The sequence below is a fragment of the Cnephaeus nilssonii genome (assembly GCF_951640355.1).
Source record: "Cnephaeus nilssonii genome assembly, chromosome: 7".
NCBI classification, from domain to species: Eukaryota; Metazoa; Chordata; class Mammalia; order Chiroptera; family Vespertilionidae; genus Cnephaeus; species Cnephaeus nilssonii.
Window position 1 is genome coordinate 59,103,919 of NC_137078.1, and position 18,645 is coordinate 59,122,563.

The 18,645-nt window shown below is 45.1% G+C and overlaps 1 protein-coding gene across 2 annotated transcripts in view; it reads right to left on the minus strand.

Moving 5' to 3' along the window:
* PGM1 (phosphoglucomutase 1) overlaps positions 1–17,537 on the minus strand; it is a 55,709-nt gene extending 38,172 nt beyond the window's left edge. For both annotated transcript variants that reach the window (XR_013813829.1, XM_079778104.1), the window contains exon 1: positions 17,082–17,537. Coding sequence is in view for 1 of the 2 variants with exons in the window: in XM_079778104.1 (XP_079634230.1) it covers positions 17,082–17,327 (246 nt within the window). In the remaining variant the exon portion in view is untranslated. The remainder of the gene's footprint in view (positions 1–17,081) is intronic.
* Positions 17,538–18,645: the final 1,108 nt, after the last annotated feature.

An 18,645-nucleotide genomic window follows, 5' to 3' on the forward strand; every position in this document is an offset into this window, starting at 1 on the left:
AAAACTGACTGGCACAGAAAGTCTTCCAAATGTAAATATTCTGATTTTTAAAGGTTAAAATAATGTTTCTAAAGCAGTTATTGCAAACTTAATAATGCTGGCACGATTCCATTTCTTAACTTTCCAAATACGTGATATGCCACCTTGGAGTTCATTATTTGTTTGCCTCTTCATTTCGAGATTGTTAAATGTACCACCCCAGCTGGTCATCTTCATATTGAAATAATTCCTTAACACAAGTGGGAAGAGAGAGCAGTGCGTGAGCATTGAGAGGTCATACATGTCTATGGGAAGTCTGGCACACTAGGTAAACCCAGGGTCCCCCTCTTGGGTGGAATATCTGTGTGGGCACAGTTACATTTTCACTTCCCTGCATGTGAGCCAGCTGTACAGCCTGGCACAGACTGGGGAAGATTCCCATCTCTCGTGACTCTCGCACACATCGATAAACACCCAACCATTTAAGTGCACCCCAAATCTAAGGCTCCACGGAAAGAGGTCTGTGCCCAAAACAGAGAGCAACGTTTTCAGCAACTACTCATGTCTGTCCTGGTGTTTGTCAATATGCAAGCCCGGACCAAAAAAGACATAAGCCTTGCCCTAAAAAAGCTTCTATTCTAAGAATGGGCCTGCGTCATAATTTTATGGCCACTAAAGTACTCAACCCCATATAAAAATATTACCAGAAGCAGCAATGTTAGATGGACTGTGAAGTGTGGTAAAAAAGGAGAGGCATTAAAAACATTAAGCTCCCGCAGGCGCTCGGACTAAGTGGGGCAGCTATTAAGAAGCTCATTTGCTGGAGTTCTCCAGCAAAGGTTGAACTCCATCTTCGGGAATGTTACTGTCGAGCATAGCAAACCCAATTTGGCCTAATGAATCCGCCTGCATTGCCAGTACTCCTTCACAATGACACAAATTACATTTAAACCATATGGGGGACTTAAGGATGACTCCCTTCAGACAAGGAACTTTCATACTGGTCTTGGGTCCAATCAATTTCACAATGGCAGAGTTATGAACCCCTTCGCTCCCAGCCTCGCAAAGACTCCAGCCCCCATTCTGATCAGCAAGGATGCCTTCCAAGTAGAACACGGCAGACACTGTAGGCTTGCCAAGCCTTTATTCATTCCATCTTTCTTTGTTTCTTTCCGTCGATAAATATTTATCGGGTAGCTAACTACCATGTCACAGGGCTGGTGCGAAGCCTGAACCCAGGGCCTAAATAGATTCACCTCTTCATACCAAGAGTTTTTCTTTAGCAAATGCCCCAGGAGTAGGCATCGAGGATAGAACTGCTAACCCTGTAGCTGGGCACAAGCACTGGAAGGAAAGCTACTAATTGGGCTAAAAGCAGTAGGAATCATCAGATCAGAGGCCCTGAGCTTGTGACTGGCTGCAGGTGCCTGCCCCTGACTGCTTGGGGTGGTTGAGCCCAGTGACAGGACACGCAAGCTGGGAAACAGTCATTCATTTCCCCAATAAGCAAGCATGTGCTAAATGCCAGCCCCAGGGTAGGCACTACAGGAAATGGGAAGACTCATAGGTTTAGGAGCCAGACACATGCAGGACTCAACCCTTTGACTCCAAAATGTATGAGAGGTTCAATCTTGAGCGTGTTACTCAACTGAACTGAGCCTGTAAAATGGGAATAGCTCTCAAGGTTGTTCTGAAAATTGAATCAGGAAACATTCGTGAAAACACTCAGTACTGTGTCTGGCACATAGCAAATGTTCAGTAAATGTGTCCCCTCACCCTACCGACTCTCAGATTCTTCACCCCTAACGTGGGATAACAATACCTGCCTCACAAAGTTTTTGTGAAAATGACCTCACTGAATGTCCATGGGAGCCTCTGTGAACTACGAAATGATGTAAAATATGAAAAATGTTTTTCACATTCTGGGCAGGGGTGGGGATAGTAAAAAAGGTGGACGGACCTTTGTTCCTAGAAGATCGGACCAGAGAGGAGCCACCACAGCACGGTGGCGTCGGCAGGGCCCCAGAGGTGCGTGTACAGGGCTATGGCTCTCAAGAGGTGAGACTGGAGAAATTGTTGGGGTAAGAAATACAGAGTCTCATGAACCACAATGAAGTTTATTTTGTAGGCACCGGAAGCTATGGAAATTTTTAAGCAGGAGGAGTGTAAACTCATACATTTTTTGGAAAGTTGAGTGGCTCTGGAGGTGCAGTGAATAGCTTAGAGTAGCAGAGACTGGAGAAAAACTAACCAAGGATTGCAAAAAGGACTCCTTCCTCAGCTGTGGTGGCTCTGAAGGATCCCTTCCTCACCTGGTCAGTGTGATCCCGCCCAGAGCTGCTCCTCTGCTGGCTCCTACGCCTGACTTTAACTCTGAGTCCTTGGGCCAGTTGAGCCCAGTTGGGTTTTCTTTTGCTCTAACATGAAGATACTACCCAAACATCTCTCTTTCCTCTGACCCCTTCTCCACTCATTCCCTCTCTTCTCTGAAAACTGCCCCCCACCCCCACCCTATCCCACAGGACTAGGTTCCTGGGCCATGTTGCTACTACAGGACTCTGAAGTCAGAACATGATCTCCAGGGGTGGACACCTGACCAAAGCTGGAGCAGCCATACTTTCTTTCCTAGCAATCTAGAACCAGGACACAAAAGGGTACTAGTCAGATTCAGTCGTGTCATGAGACTCTCCATAGAATTGTGACTGATAGCTGGACAGTACATGAGGATACATGTGGAGGATCTGGATCATTTAGTCATCTCTAAGAGTTTTGGGCCTGATGTACGAGAAGAACTGGGAAAGAATTCAGAATAGATTCAAGCAGAAAATAGGTTAGGTTAATTTTCTCAAGAGGGTAGGGTTTTCAGATTCTTGAGACATGAGAATCAGGGAATGTGGGTGAACACAGCCTCTTAGGACTCCCAACTGGCACTGCTGTTCTGGACTGAGGTGGTTCCAGCCAGCTGACAATGCCACCCCCAATTCAATGGGAAGGTAACTACTAATTGCTTGGGTGAGAGAATGTCTTGAAGTGGGCATTTTTAAATATAGAAAGATTTAGAATTAAGTATAGACCTGATGAAGTAAATCAAATTCATAGTATACAGAAAAAATAAATCAAACTTACAGTATTCTTATGTTTGTAACAAGTTTGGAAGAAAATCTAAGAATATTTGGTACTTTAAGTACATTAGCACATCTGAGATATTAGTTTAACAGATTAGCCTTGTAAATCTAATTTGTGATGTGTAGTTGAGTAACTTATTTTTACTTATGATTTTAAGTTTAAGGGGGTAAGAGAATTTCATCAAAATTAGAAACATTATTGGAATACTCAAGAAAACTTTATACCATATTTATAAGTTTAAATCATCAAATGTAGACGGTTTGCTATAATATTTCAGGGAATGGACTCTAAGGCCAGAGTGACAGGTTTGGAAGTCCAGCTCTGCCAGTCACTAGCTGTGTGACCTCAGACAAGTTAATTAACCTCTCTGTGCTTCTACTGCTTCATCTATAAGAATGGAGAATAGCCGAAACTGGTTTGGCTCAGTGGATAGAGCATCGGCCTGCGGACTCAAGGGTCCCAGGTTCGATTCCGGTCAAGGGCATGTACCTTGGTTGCGGGCACATCCCCAGTAGGGGGTGTGCAAGAGGCAGCTGATCGATGTTTCTAACTCTCTATCCCTCTCTCTTCCTCTCTGTAAAAAATCAATAAAATATATTAGAAAAAAAAAAAAGAATGGAGAATAACGGTTCCCCTTAACCTCACTTGTTGCAGTCATGATTGAATGAGGTAAGATACAGAAAGTTCTAAAATCACACTGGTATAGGATTCCCTGCACAAGTATCTGCTGCTATAATTGCTAGATTACATAAAACAATTTGAATACTTTTAAAATTTTGCTTGTTAGACAAAGAACTTAAGAAATAAATAAACACATTGTATTTATAAGCTCAAAACATTCATAGGAGTTTGAAGAAATGAATTTATAACCGATATTCTCTCTCTCTCTCTCTCTCTCTCTCTCTCTCTCTCTCTCTCGTCACACACACACACACACACACACATACACACAACCACAAACTTATATTACCAAGTGCATCAGCAGAGAGAGGAAAATGAAGCAGAGTAGCAGCCTGGGTTCCTCCCATCTCAGGCTCTGGTGAGGCCCAACTGCACACCCCACCCTTGGCTTTCAAGAGACAGCCCTCTGGGCTTATGATACAGTCCTCTTGGTGGGTCACTGCATTTCTGTCACTGCCACTGTGTTGGGCGGGGCCCTGTAGGGCTGGCTCCCATCTGCCAGCTCCGAGTCAGGCTCACCTGCTGCTGTCCCACCCAGGCAAGAAGAGGACAAGAAGAGACCCCACCCCTTCTTCTCTGAGCAACCCCCATCAACAGCAAGGAGACAAAGCAAGAGTGCCTCTTACTAGGTGGGTGATCTTGGGCAAGGCACTTAACCTCTTGGTGCCCCCATTTTATTATCTTTAAAATAGGGATTGAAAATAGTACCTACTTACTGGTAGACTCATTGTGGAGACCATTTCGCAGCACATACAAATATTGAATCATTGTATTGCACACCTAAAACTAATAGAATGATATATATGAATTACACTTTAAAAAAAAATAACAACAAATCTCTTAAAGACAGTTTAAAAAAAAATAGTACCTATTGCATTGGTGTGTTATGTAAAGATACGATGAGTTAATAAATGCCAGGAGCTTCGCACCAGCTGGTTCTAGGGCCTTATGAGCCCTACATAAGTGTTAGCTTTTATTACTGTCCTGAATCAACCTGAGAAATGTAGCTGTGCTTCATACCTATGTGTGGGTATATGCATTTTAACAGAGTTAGGAAATGTTCTTTAAAGAAAAGGAGAAATTACAGTCAACCATAAAGAAGGTACAAGGCCAGAAGAATTACAAGGGACAGATGGCTTAGAGCTGTACAGAAACTCGGGTTCAAAAAGACTCCTGGAGCATATTTTGAAATTAAAAACAGAACAGATGCCTCAGGGCATGTACATCCTTTAGCATCCATCAGTCTGCTGTCCATCTGTGTGTCCATCCATGTACTCGACAGATACTGCATACATGGACTTACTGCAGTCATTTCACCAGGCACCAGGCACCTCAGGAGGATGACAGGCTCAAGTTCTCAAGAAACTTTTGGTCTAAAAGAGAGATAGGTAAGCCAACAAATCATTTAAAAATTGAGTAAAAAGTGCTAACCTGTAAGCTTGCAAGGGACCTATGAGCGCTCAGAGGAGAGAGAAATTATGGAAGGTATTCCCCTTCTCTACAATGTCAGTCTGGATTTGTGTGGTTAAATCTAAAAACAATCTTGCTAATTTGTTGGTACACAATGAATCTAAGGAGTAGGTACTATTTTCTTTTTTTTAACTCTCTTTAAGATGTGCATTATATCTACACTAATAAAAGAGCAACATGCAAATTGACCATCACTTCACAATGCCGACCAGCCAATCAGGAGTGAGTATGCAAATTAACCTGACAAAGATGGTGGCGGCCCCGCCCCCAGCCACTCTGGGCCTCTGAGCAGCACACATGCAGGCACGGAGCAGCCGGATAGGGCGGGACGCCTGCTATGAGGGGGAGGGCAGGGGGCGGAGGGAGGTACAGGAGTGGCACTTTAGCTGGAGCGAAGACTGAAGGCTCCAGCCGGAGTGAAGATGGAAGGCGGTGGCCAGAGTGAAGGCCTGGGTCCCGGGTGCCGGAGGAAAACTGGTGCCGGCAGCCAGGGGAAGGAAGGCCTATTGCACAAATCTTCATGTAATGGGCCTCTGGTGTGTGTGTGTGTATATATATATATATTTCCGAGAGGGAGAGAAGATATAGAAACATCAATGATGAGAGAGAACCATTGATTGGCTGTCTCCTGTATAACCCACACTGAGGATCAAGCCCACAACCCGGGCATGTGCCCTGACCAGGAATCGAGCGGTGACCTACTGGTTCATAGGTCGATGCTCAACCACTTAGCCACATAGGCTGGGTAAGAGATGCATTTTGTAAAAAATTGAGGTATATTTCCTCAAAAAATTAAAAATGGAACTCCCACTTGACCCAGTAATCCCACTTCTAGGACTATATCCCAAGAAATCAGAAACATCAATCAGACAGGATATATGCACCCCTACGTTCATACAGCACAATTTATAATAGCTAAGATTTAGAAACAGCCTATGGGCCCATCAGTAGCTAAATGGATTAAAAAAACTATGGTACATCTACACAATGGAATACTACGCTGCTGTAAAAAAGAAGGAACTCTTACCATTTGCAACAGCATGGATGGAGCTGGAGAGCATTATGCTAAGCGAAATAAGCAAGTCAGAGAAAGATAAATATCACATGATCTCACTCATTTGTGGAATAAAATGAACAACATAAACTGATGAACAAAAATGGAGCCAAAGTCATAGATGCATCGAACATACTATCCAACCTAAGAGGGAAGGCAGGGGGAAGAGGGAGGTCAGAGATCAACCAAAGGACTTGTATGCATGCATATGAGCATAACCAATGAACACAGACAGTAGGGAGGTGAGGGTATGTGCTGGGGGATGGGAGCAGCTGGGGAGAGGTCAATGGGGGAAAAAGGAGACTTATGTAATACTTTAAAGAATTTAAATTTTAAAAATTGAGGTATAATTCACATATTTCATTCTATTAGGGCTTAGTAATCCCATGTGAGGAGGACTCCTATTTTATTAGAAACTAGAGGCCCGGTACACGAAATTCATGCACAGGTAGGGTCCCTAGGCCTGGCCAGTAATCAGGGCCGATCAGGGCCTTCCGGCTGCCGGGTGGGGCCTTCCTTCCCTGGCTGCTGGCTGCCGGCCAGGGCCTTCCTTCATTCTGTGCCTCCCCCTGGTGATCAGTGCATGTCACAGCAGCGATCAAACTCCTGGTCTCCCAGTCGAACTCCGGAGGGGACACTTTGCATATTAGCCATATATATATATATATATATATATATATATATATATATATATGTATATATTACCAATATTCAACAATCTTGACCTATAGAAACAGCAATTTATATGGTTCATATAACATTCATATTCATATATATACCTTATTTTCTTTTTCGAACATCCTCAATACAATTTTCATTTAAATCCTTTAGGAATATTCATTTGGAGCTAACAGAATATTTGACTTCTTCTGACTATTACCAAGAACTATGTACATATTAAAATCCCTTAGTAAAATCAGGTCTATCCTAAAAATTCCTTTATTTTTAAATCATTCATGGTTATATGTTTCCCTCTTGTGGTAGAAAATGGAAAAAACAAGCAAACATTCCCACAGCCTCACAAGGGGGCACACGAACTGGTTCCAGCCACATTGCACCATGCTAGGGAGCCCGTTCACATGGAATACAATGAGAATCATGCTCCCTGGAGTTTTGTGGCAGACAGTGGTTGGCCCTCTATCAAAAAAAAAACTCATAGATACAGACAACAGAAGGTGGTTACCAGAGGGGAAGGCATTGGGGAGGACAAAGAGGGTAGAGATGGTCAAATATATGTGACAGAAGGAGACTAGACTTCAGGTGGTGAGCACACAATAGAGTATACAGATGTCACGTTACAAAGCTGTACACCTGAAATTCATATGTTATTAACCAATGTTACTCCAAATAAATATTTTTTTAAAAGACTGTTTCAGCACACTGCTAGAGCGTTAGTGTATTACCGGATAAGTGCTGTGACCCAGCCCTCCTTATAAATAACTTTTTAGATTTGCTAAGCTAAGTCTCCAAGATTCTCCCTTCCCATTTGGGGGTCATAAGATAATTCTGAGGCTGTGTCTTAGGCTGGCCTGTGTAAAGCGAGCTCAGGGTTAAGGACCCATGTGGTAATAACTCATCATGCTGCAGCCACTTCCTCCCTCCCTGCAATGCAGGAGCTCAGACAGTGCTGTTTTAAAGTCTAAGCAAGCCCTTACTTCCCACAATGGCCTCTTTGTTTTGCCTGTGCTGTTCCCTCTGCTAGAATGTCTCCACTTTTTCCTGGCTTCCTCTTTGTTATCCTTCAGGGCTTGGCTGGAGTGCATCTCCCCTGGAGACTTCCTCTGACCACCTCTCCATGTGTCCCTCCCAAGGGCTCTCAATGGCCCTTGAGGCACCTGTCACACTATTGTAGAGCCCACTGGGTGACCAGCTCCACGGAGCGGGAGACTGCACACGCGGTGTATGCCCCAAATGCACAGCACAATAGAGAGCAATGAGAAAATGCTCAGCTATGTCTGAGGGATGGAAAGCACCCCTTCAAGTATTGTTCAGGAGAAGTTGCTGGAGCAAGTAGATTCAAGCAACTATTTACTAAAACTGCTACCCTAAGACCCTTGTGGGTAGACCTGGGATGCAAACACCAGGCACTCTGACTAGCACTTAAGCTAGTACTCAGGGACAATTCTGCTTATTTGGAGGCTGGTCACGGTGTCCTTTTGAGATGAGACAACTAAGTATCAGGCAGATAACATACTACTGAAAACCTAAAGTTATGTAGAACAGGTCCCCGACCCCCACCCCAGGCCCTGTGCATGAAACATTCTCTAAACAAAAGACACTTCTCTGTGGAATCTTATAGGCTAACAGGTGTGGAGCATCTTGATAGGTCATGACACAGCTGAGAAGAAGAAAAGTGAAACTGAGAAGGTGCAGGTGGCTGGGGGGCTATCAGCAAAGAGAAGTTTCAAGGGTCTGTATTTCCCATCAAAATCCCCACTGCCCAGTGGAGCAGCCCACTTAATATGACTATTGTAATATTAAATACTGTGAGGCATTAGGCTAGGTAACTTCCTATGCATTGTCTTATTATTTCCTAAACACACCTCTATGACATAGTATTTTAATTTTACCAGTGAGTCAAGAAAAAAAAACAAAAGCTGTTCAGGCAGTTTGCCTAAGATTAATTAGCTAATAAACAACAGCATATCCAGGAATCAAACTCAAGTCTGTCTGACACCAAAGTTATACTGCAATGAAATTCTAATGTAAAGGAAGTGAATTTGCTGTCCCGCTAACCTCAAAATGGCGTGATGGCTTTACTTTTTGGTTATTCTTTAGCCATCTTCAGCTTTGGACTTTGACAGATGCCAGATAAGAACTGCATGTTGAGATGTGTTTTGGCAGGAGGCTGACATCAGTCCAGTGAGGTGACTTTTCTGGAGCAATTTCAAAATAAACGTAACAACTCACCTTTGGGTTGTACCTTAGAGTTCCCCAAACCTTTGCATGACCATGATTTAATTTCCATAAAACACTCTAGTAGGGCAGATATTAATTAAAATTAATCCCATTTTACAAGTGAGCAAACTGGGTTTTAGATCAGTTAAGCAAAATACATCATAATACTGCACAGTAAATTGTACAACTGAGATTTGAGCCTTTCCATTCCAACCCCTCACTGTGAACTCAAGTTATTTGGTAAGATTCAGGGAGCCCCCAAGTGGCATGTCTTCCATTTGGCATTATGACAAGAGTCTACAAAAGCATTGTGGATCATGGAGTTCTGAAATCTTCTTGCCAATTATTACCACTGGTATACTTTTAAGTAGGACAACAAAGATATTAGCTATACGCATTAAACTAGTGACTGGGCCTTGCCTCCACTCTCACTTCTCTCTTCATCAAGTTTTCTCTGGTTCCTCCTTATCATTATCGTTTGCCTAAAAAATCATCTCATCTGAGAAGAGAGAACATCCTTGTTCATCTTTTCCCCCTCAAAGTGGAGCTGGGTGCCTCTCCTCTGTGTTCCCATGGTTTCCTGAATAGCTCCTCTCATTTAGTTGCAGTGGGTTGAATGGTAGCCATCCCCACCCACCTACCAAAGATATATTCCACTCAGAACTTGATCGTGTGATCTTATTTGATAAAAGGGTCTTTGCAGATGTAATTAAGTTAAGGATCTCGTGAGGAGACCATCCTGGAATACCCAAGTTGGCCCTAAATCCATTAACAAATGTCCTTAAAAGAGACAGAAGAGGAGAAGACGCACAGAGAAGGCCCCGTGAAGGTGCAGGTGGAACTGGAGTTAGGCAGCCACAAAGCCAAGAACACCTGGAGTCACCACAAGCTGAAAGAGGCAAGGAAGCATCCTCCCTGAGAGCCTTTAGCGGCCAGCGCCTTGATTTCAGACTTCTGGTCTCCATGACTGTGAGAAAATATATTTCTGTAGTTTTAAGTCACTCAGTTTGTAGTCATTTGTCAGCAGCCAGAGGAAACTAATACTCTAGTATTCACACCATATTTTTGTAACCACCTATGGATGCTCCTCTCTAGCATGAGCATCCTAAGACTCTGTCTTATATATCTTTTACCCCCAACCATCTCACACAGTGCCTGGAGCATAAAGAGTGCTCAAAGATGCTCAATAATGCTGTGGACAGAACAAACCCATGCAGCCCAGGAGGTCTGCATCAATGCCAGCAGACATTTCTTGTGGCTTCCAGTCTGGAACATGACATCAGCCTGGGCCCATCCTCATAAGTTATCCATCTTCAGCTACCCACTGCTAGCTCATGACTCCAACGAGGTGAAGGTCTGACATCAATGGGCCTGTAACTGAGACTTACAGCAACTGTGGACCTCTGCCTCGCAGGTCAAATTCAAGGGATACTGTGTGGACCAAGACAGGACAGGACATCTAGGTGGCGGGGATGGTGGCAGACACAGAAGACCCTCCCTCTGCCCTCCAATGGCCTCAGCATTTGGAATAATCATAATAATTGCTAGACGCATCAGAATCTGCTATTTACTAAACATAGTGTCAGGCTCTGTGCCAAGTGCTTCACACATTTTACTCCATCCTCACATAAGTCTTTCAAGGCAGATATTATTATTAATCTTTTTATACCAAACCTACATACGGGGAACTGGCTAAATGGTGTGGTGTTTTTCTCGTGGATTTGACTGCAGAGGGCTTGGCGCCACCCAGGCAGCCTGCTCAGAGAGACAGTTTGCCTTTCGTGACAGGCACAATCCTCACTCCCAATTCCACCTGAATTTCCTACGTATTTCCCTTCTGTTTCTTTTTTTAAATGGATTTCAACTTGCTCCACAGAATGCATTTCCCATGGAGGTGGTGTAACATGATAGTTTTCCTACTAAAACAAAAGATCTTTCCCATCTCCACCCAGTTATGCCATCCCAGCTCCATTTTCGGGACTCTGCCACCATGGGCCAATTTCTCAGAGTCAGGTGGGCACAGGCTTACCATCGAGGTTTCTGTGGCTTAGAGTTGACAGGACTCTCATCCTGGGTCAAGGCCATTTTGTTTTAGGAAACCTCCCCATTGTGCACAATTTCTAAATGCCTAACCCAAGCATGTTTAGCTGTTTACCAGAATGGAAGAGAACTGTGCCCCCAGGCCACCACGGTAGACCGCAGAAGGAAAGTGGAGGCCAAAACATCTCAGCATGAACTGACTTCTAAGACCCTCTCGATGGGGAGTGTGCTTGAACAGCATAAAACACAGTAACTCGTTTTAAAGATATGCCAGAGTATTTTCATCTAAATTAATGTTACCTCCTTCAACACAATCACCTTGGGAAGCAACATAGTTGTTCAAACAATGCTGACATCGCACTAACATTTCTGGAACTCTTTTTTTGGGCAAATGTCTTTACAGTCTGTGGCACTTTCTTTGAAAGTCTTCAGTCATAACAAATGTCATCCTTGGAGAATAGATTTGAACTTTGGAAAGAGACAAAAATTGGTTGGAGCCGTGTCTAATGAATAAAGTGGGTGATCAAATCTTGTTCCATCGTTTTAGGTGAAAAATGAGGCATGACTCTAAAATAATGTGACTGGTTTTCCTAGGTGACCCATAAACCGACTGGCTGCGCAATAATTCCCAGAGAGGAGTCTCAAAATGCTAGGCGCACTAGACGCATCGCTGGGATAAGTGTACGGTTCCCAGAGTGGTGATTTGGCAGGGTACAATACTAATGTGGATATATAAGTTCAAATATGTTTGTAAAAAAAGGAAATCTGATTGCTTACACTCATGAAAATAAAGAAGCTATTCTCCTGGAGAAATTTCTCCTCCTTTTTTGACAGCCTGTCTGCTTTGGAGAGGGAGTCTGCTGAGAAAAACAGACTCATCTCATGCAGAAAGCCTCCGTTGACCACACTACCCCCTTGACACAGAGACCCACCTCAGGCTGGGGCAAGTGCTCCTGCCCTGAGTTCCCACAGCCATCTCATTTCCTTTAAGTATTAGTTCTTATACTAGATAGTGGTGATTGCCTTTCTATGTGTATGTCCATCTTCTCCCATTCAACCAGTCTCCTTGAGAATGGGATCAGATTCAACTCTGTGTCTCCATGCACAAGGCAGTGTAGACAGAAGCCTGGGACACTAATTCTGTTCTGGACACAAACCCTCTGCCTCTGCTTCTCATGCTCCCAGGGGCTGCGCTTGCTAAATGAACTTCTTCTGCATGGCAACCAAAACTGAACACATGCAAAATCCATCCGCGTGAATTTATAGAGACCTAGGGTAGACTGGTGGTTGCTTAGTTAGGTCCGAAAGCATAGGGGAGCAAGAGGGATTCACTGCTAATACATGGGGCTTCTTTTAGGGTCATAGAAATATTCTAAAATTAGATCATGGTCATGGTTGCACAAATCTGTAACACACTAAAATATTGAATTGTTCACTTTATTTTTTTAATTTTTTTTAGTTTTTTTTTTAATTGTTCACTTTAAATGCATGAATTGTGTGGTATGTGAATTACATCTCAATAAAGTAGTTTACTTTAAAAGTCCTCCACAATGGGAATATTTGTGCCTTGGTTGCTTTCTAAGATGGAGGTTAGAATAAATAATAGTCAAGGTCTCTTCCAAAAATCTACTTTTGTATAGAAAATTAAGTTTCTGTCATCTCTGTAAACTATATCACTTGAAAGTGATATCACCAAATTTGGAAAGTATATTTAAGACAGTGAGGACTGGCGGGTGTCCCTCAACATCGATGCTCCCTTCCATTTAGCTTGACAACCCCATGTTTGGCCTGACATATGGCACCTAGAATAACACTGATATTTCCCAGCTTCCCTTGCAGCTAAAAGAGGCCTTAGACTAAGTTTTGACCAACAGGACACAAGTGAAATTAGGTAGTCTCGGAAAAAGGAGTGCCTTTCGTCCTCTGTCTCCCCTCCCTATTGGCCAGACCCACCCTATGGGGATACACAGCCATCTTGGATCTTGCAGATAAAAGCAACACACTATGCAAGGCTGAGCTACAACAGGAAAGAAACATGGGTCCCCTTACACAATGAAGCCACCATATTGGTCCTGGAAAGTCTCCTAGAAAGATCTCTGTTACTATGAACTTTTGTTTTTGTTAAGTAACTTGTTTTGAAACGGTGATAGCAGCCAAATCTACATTTTCACTAATAATAAAACTTGGTATTCTGTACCAAAACAGAATCTAAAGTGTGTGGTATCGGCATACTTTTTTAGACCATGGCAAAAGCATTACCACTGCCACCCTGGGAGGCAGACCACTAGCCAACCAAACCTGTAGCTCCAGGCAAATGGTTGGGAGAATTCCCGAGTGGAGTGTTAGGTGACTGCTTCTTGCCACAATACAGAAAGGAGCTCAGGCAAAGACGAGCCAGTCTGCAGGCAGGTAAGGAGGTCGTGGCTCTGCTAAAGGGTTTTCTTTGTGGATTGAGAACATTATGGCTGGTGAATGCTCCACTTATATCTCCATATGTTTATTGGAAGGAATTTAGGGCACCTCCCCTGGGAAAGTGTGATGTGTTTTATGGGTGGAAGGAGAATGGGCATGATTGTCTGCATGGCCAAAGAGTGGTCCGTGGCAAAAATTTCTAGTTGCCTCTGGGATTTAAAGACATAGTATTGCACCACATATTTTGTTTTCCAATGTGGTTCTTTTCTAAGATTTTTTTAAGGATGACTTTGACTCTACTAAAGCCTCACCTTCCACTCTAATTTGAGACTCCATCATCCCAGGGTAAAATGTGACTTCCCAGTATTCATTGGATGATTTGCCCCCATTGACTCCAGGGAGGCCAGCTGGTCCTAGAATTATATTCTACTGGCTCAGTTTTCATTGCTTATGTGAGTCATCAAAGGAAGAAAAACAGTCATGTCTTGATGTGGATTTTGCCTCTTGTGCCTCATGCAATTCCATTAACTGGTTTCAAGTCAATCTAATAGTGAGCAAGTGGCTTCACCCCAAGCAGCAAGGTCAGCACACTTCTCCTCTCCAAATGCTCATTTACTTAAAACTTCTCCCAGACTGGCAATGTCCTCGGCCACTCCCAGTGGGAACCTGGTATTTGGAGCTCAGTCCTGGGGTGTTCTGTCACATCTCTCCTTCCTAGGAACAGAGGGGGCCGTTCCCAGTCTCTGTTCCTGACTCTGTGACCTGTGACACCTGAAATCTTTGCACTTTAGGGAGGAAATAGAGCAATGCCCGTGAAAGTGTCTTGTAAAAGATACAACGTGAGGTGTGTTTTTAATGCAGTTAATTCTTGTAGAAAATGAAACAAAAATACAGAGTTGGAAGGTGCAGGAGCCTCCAACCTACCTCTTCAACATGCTATGCTCTCTCACATTTGGTTCCACCTCGAATATTCTTTTCTCCTCTTCATCTCCAAGTCTGGGGGTAGTTGTCACTTCCCTGCCTCTGTGCCTGAATCAGGTGCACCGCTTTTCTGCTCACATAGCCTTGCTCGCCTCCATAATAGCTCTCACTGCACCTTGTAGCAGTTGTTGGTTTGCTGTCTGTAACCCATCTGGCCTCCAACACAAACCTTCTTGACTCTAAGTCCCAAGTGGGTGAGGACTGACTGGGCTTGTCTCGTTCTTGCATTATCCCAGGAGTCAGTGCAGTTTAGCTCACAGATTCCGAGTGAGTTCCCTGCAGTGTTAGTGATCCTCACACTGGCGGGCTTGGCCTAAAAAATGTTCAATGGATTTAGCAGCCAGAAAGTCAGTAGTAACCTTGGTGAGAGAAATTTTAGTGGAGTGATAGAGAAAGCAGAAGCCAGATTGTAGTGGGGTGCGGAGTGCATGGGAGGTGAGAAATCAATGATGGTGAACGCAAACACGTTTTACAAAGATTGGCATAACGGGGGAGAACAATAGGGCAGTCGCTAAAAGGTGAAAAGTTTTTAAGAACATAATTTTTTAATCTTAACTAATTCTTTCCTTCCCACCCCACACTACTGCCAAATAGATAATTTTCATTTGGGCCCCTATAATTCTTACTATTCTATAAGCTCCTTAATGAGAAGTCTTGTGTCTGAATTGTCTTTTTACCCACACAATTCTCTGTTCATGGCTCAGTGTTGTTGAATGAATGAATGGAAGGCAAATTCAACACAGATGATAAGGAAATGAAGGGTTATCCTGGGATATAGCTAGTTTGTTCTTTCAAGAGAATTTGAGGTTGTCTGAAAACTTGAGCATGAAGAAAAATCCAGATAAGGTTTGGTCCAAGGAGGCAGATGTGTTAGGTCCAGTTTGGGTTAGGAGACTACTAGAAAACAGATCTTCAGATGTAAGGGTCCCTTGATTCCCGGAAGCTGTGCAAATTCCGTGCTGCAGTCTCAGTGCCTTCAAATGATTAACCTGCTGAAGCCCCCGTTTTCTCCTTGGCAACCTGAGGATGCCCATAGTACAGGCATCCTCAAACTACGGCCCGCGGGCCACATGCGGGTGTTTTTGCCGTTTTGTTATTTTACTTCAAAATAAGATATGTGCAGTGTGCATAGGAATTTGTTCATAGTTTTTTTTAAACTATAGTCCGGCCCTCCAACGGTCTGAGGGACAGTGAACTGGCCCCCTGTTTAAAAAGTTTGAGAACCCCTGCCATAGTAGCATCGACCTCACAGGGCTGCAGCAGGTTAAATGAGCTGCTGTGTGTGTAGGGCTTCTCATGGTGCTTGGCAAAATGGCACTCTATGTTAATGAGATAAAGTACTACTAAAATGAATTAAAATATTAGTAAAGGGAATGAGTTTCATAAGAGTTGGGGGTAAAGGTCAAATCTTACTTTAAATATAGAAAGGAAACTTGGTCTTTAAAAAAAACTCGTTGGAAGACGTTTTATAAAAGTGGGTGAACAATCAGCCCTGATTTACCTATTTTGTAAATGCGTTTTTTTTTCCGTATATCAGGTTTACTGCAAAGTCTATCTCAAAGTTTCACCTGTCCGAGTGGACCTGCCCAATTAAATCAGTTAACGTTCCTGGGGGGCCGGAGGGCAGGGGGGAGGGGCAGAGAAGGGACACAGTGTTGCACTAATTTCCTGAACTGCTTGCACAAGAGCGCCGTTGGGTATGTAGTTTCTGTTCCAGTGAAAATTCAGCTCCAGGCCCCTCCGTGGAACAGATCCAGAAGCACCACTGGGCAAAGACCCAGAGGCGCCACTGGGCAAAGACTAGCCTTTGAAAACCCTGGGTCCCAGCAACCAGGCCGCGCAAGGGCAGGCGCTCTGTCCCAAGCACACTGCCGGGTGGAGAATGAGACAACCATCCACTCCGCTGTGCGGGCGCCCGGGCCACTCCAGCCGCAGCGTCGGCCTCGGGGCCCGCGGGGAGCGCCAGTCCCAGACCAGAAGAGAAAGCAACCGGGGCTGGAAGCGAGGGGGTTCTGAGCCAGGCGGCGGCCTCTAACCTTTCTCGGCTAAGGCACTGACTGCACTCCGCCCGGTAACTGTATCTTTAGGCGCAGGAAACCTTCACGTAAATGTCAGAGGCCCCGGGAAGGGGGAGGAGAGATGGGAGGGGCAGGGGGCGGAGGCGGGCTCCCCAAGGTCAAGCCCTGCTCCCCCGCCCGCGCCTTCCTGTCCCCCAGGGGGTCGCGAGAGCAGCTCCGCGGCGAAGTGGCCACTTGCCCGCACGCGGCGACCTCCGCGGGGCCCCCGGGCCGGCGGGAGCGAGCGCAGCGGAGCTGGGGGTGGAGACTGGGGCGGCCGCGCACGGAAGTGGCCGGGACCCGGCGGGCGGGCGACACCAGCCGCACGTAGCGCACGGCCCCGCGCCCGGGCGCTGGCTGCCTGGGGCCGGCGCGTCCCTTACCCCGTTGGCGGCGGCGATGCGGACGATGAGCTGGATGGCCTCCTTCATGTAGAACCTGCCGTCCCCGCCCACCACCAGGGTGGCCTCCTGCCGCTGCGCCGGCTCCACCGTGGAGATGATACTCTGGATGAAATTCTCCGCGTAGTTGGCGTTGCTCTGGAACACCTTCACCCGCTTCCGCAGCCCGCTCGTGCCCGGCTTCTGGTCCGGGTACGCCTGGGTCTTAACTGTCACGATCTTCACCATGTTGGCGGCTGGCTGCCTGGAGCCGGAGCGGGCTCTGCTGACCGAGGGGCGGCCGGGGCGGAGGCTGCAGCTGTTCTGGGTGAGGGCGCGGGCGGGGTAGGGGCAACGCCGGCTCTCCGGCCCTGCTCGGCCCTTCTCCTTAAAGGGACAGCGGACAGGGCCCTCCCTCCGCCGCCAGCCCACCTCCCGGCAGATTTCAGTGGGAGGGGAATGGGGTGCGCACACCTCCCGGCCTCTTGGGGAAATGGGTGGAGCCTCTCAGATTTACCCTACTCCCCACCCCACCCCAACCAAACCGCCAGGGAATGAAATCCTCAACTCCTCCCATAAATGGAGGGCGAAGCTTGGGGAAGGGGCCAGGTCACAGGACAAGAACTTGAGGCAGGGTGAGAAAAATACAGAGCACAACGATTTCCTGTAGTTCGGCTAGAGTATCATAAATTTTCCAGTAAATAATTTTCTGGAAACCTGTTCTGAGGGATAAAAGTGCAGCCTTACCTAAATGTTGACTCCTCGTTCTTTCATTCTCTCTCCAAATATTAGGGTATTCGTGTTAGAAAAATAACTCTCAAAGGTCTAATTATTCTTACTACTCTCCGTATCACTTTACTTCCATTGGTTAGGGTGGGTATACTAATAAGTAAGGTTTTACTGAATATAATGTTTCTAATCCTTGCTAAAGTGCAGGGGTCAGTTTTATGCTTACAAAACTGAGATTCAAAAAACAAATGGCTTGTCAAGGCCGTAGAGATAAGCGCATGGCGGAGGCCAACTCACGTGGGCGTAGCTCCAAAACCAGGGCTCTTACCATGATTTGCCTGCCTGTCTCTCCAGGTTTGACAACCAGGACATAAATGTACTGGGAGGCCTTGATAAGTGTGGGTACAAATGTAAGGTAAGGCTGAATATAGTACCATCAAAACATGCCAGTTATTCATGTAATAGAAATTTGGTGAAGAGATCAAGGAGGATTGAGGTGGCCAGAAAGGATTCATGGTAGATAGAGAGTCAGGGAAAGAGACTGGATTATTGAGTAGGGATCTTGAGTTCAGCATCCCCCTTGATTTGGTGGGAGTGATTGTCTCCTCTGCATGGTGAAGTGGGAAAAAACTGACTTTTTCCTGCTAATTACAGGTGTGACCTGGGAAAGTTAGTTAGTATCTGTGGGCATCCATTTCTTTACCATAAATGGGTATAAAACCTATCTTAGAGAATTACTGCAAGAATCATTGGGATTTTGTATGTCAGTAGTTTTCGATCGTGGAGACACAGTAGAATCACCCAATACACTTTATAAACTATCCATGCTTCAGCTCCA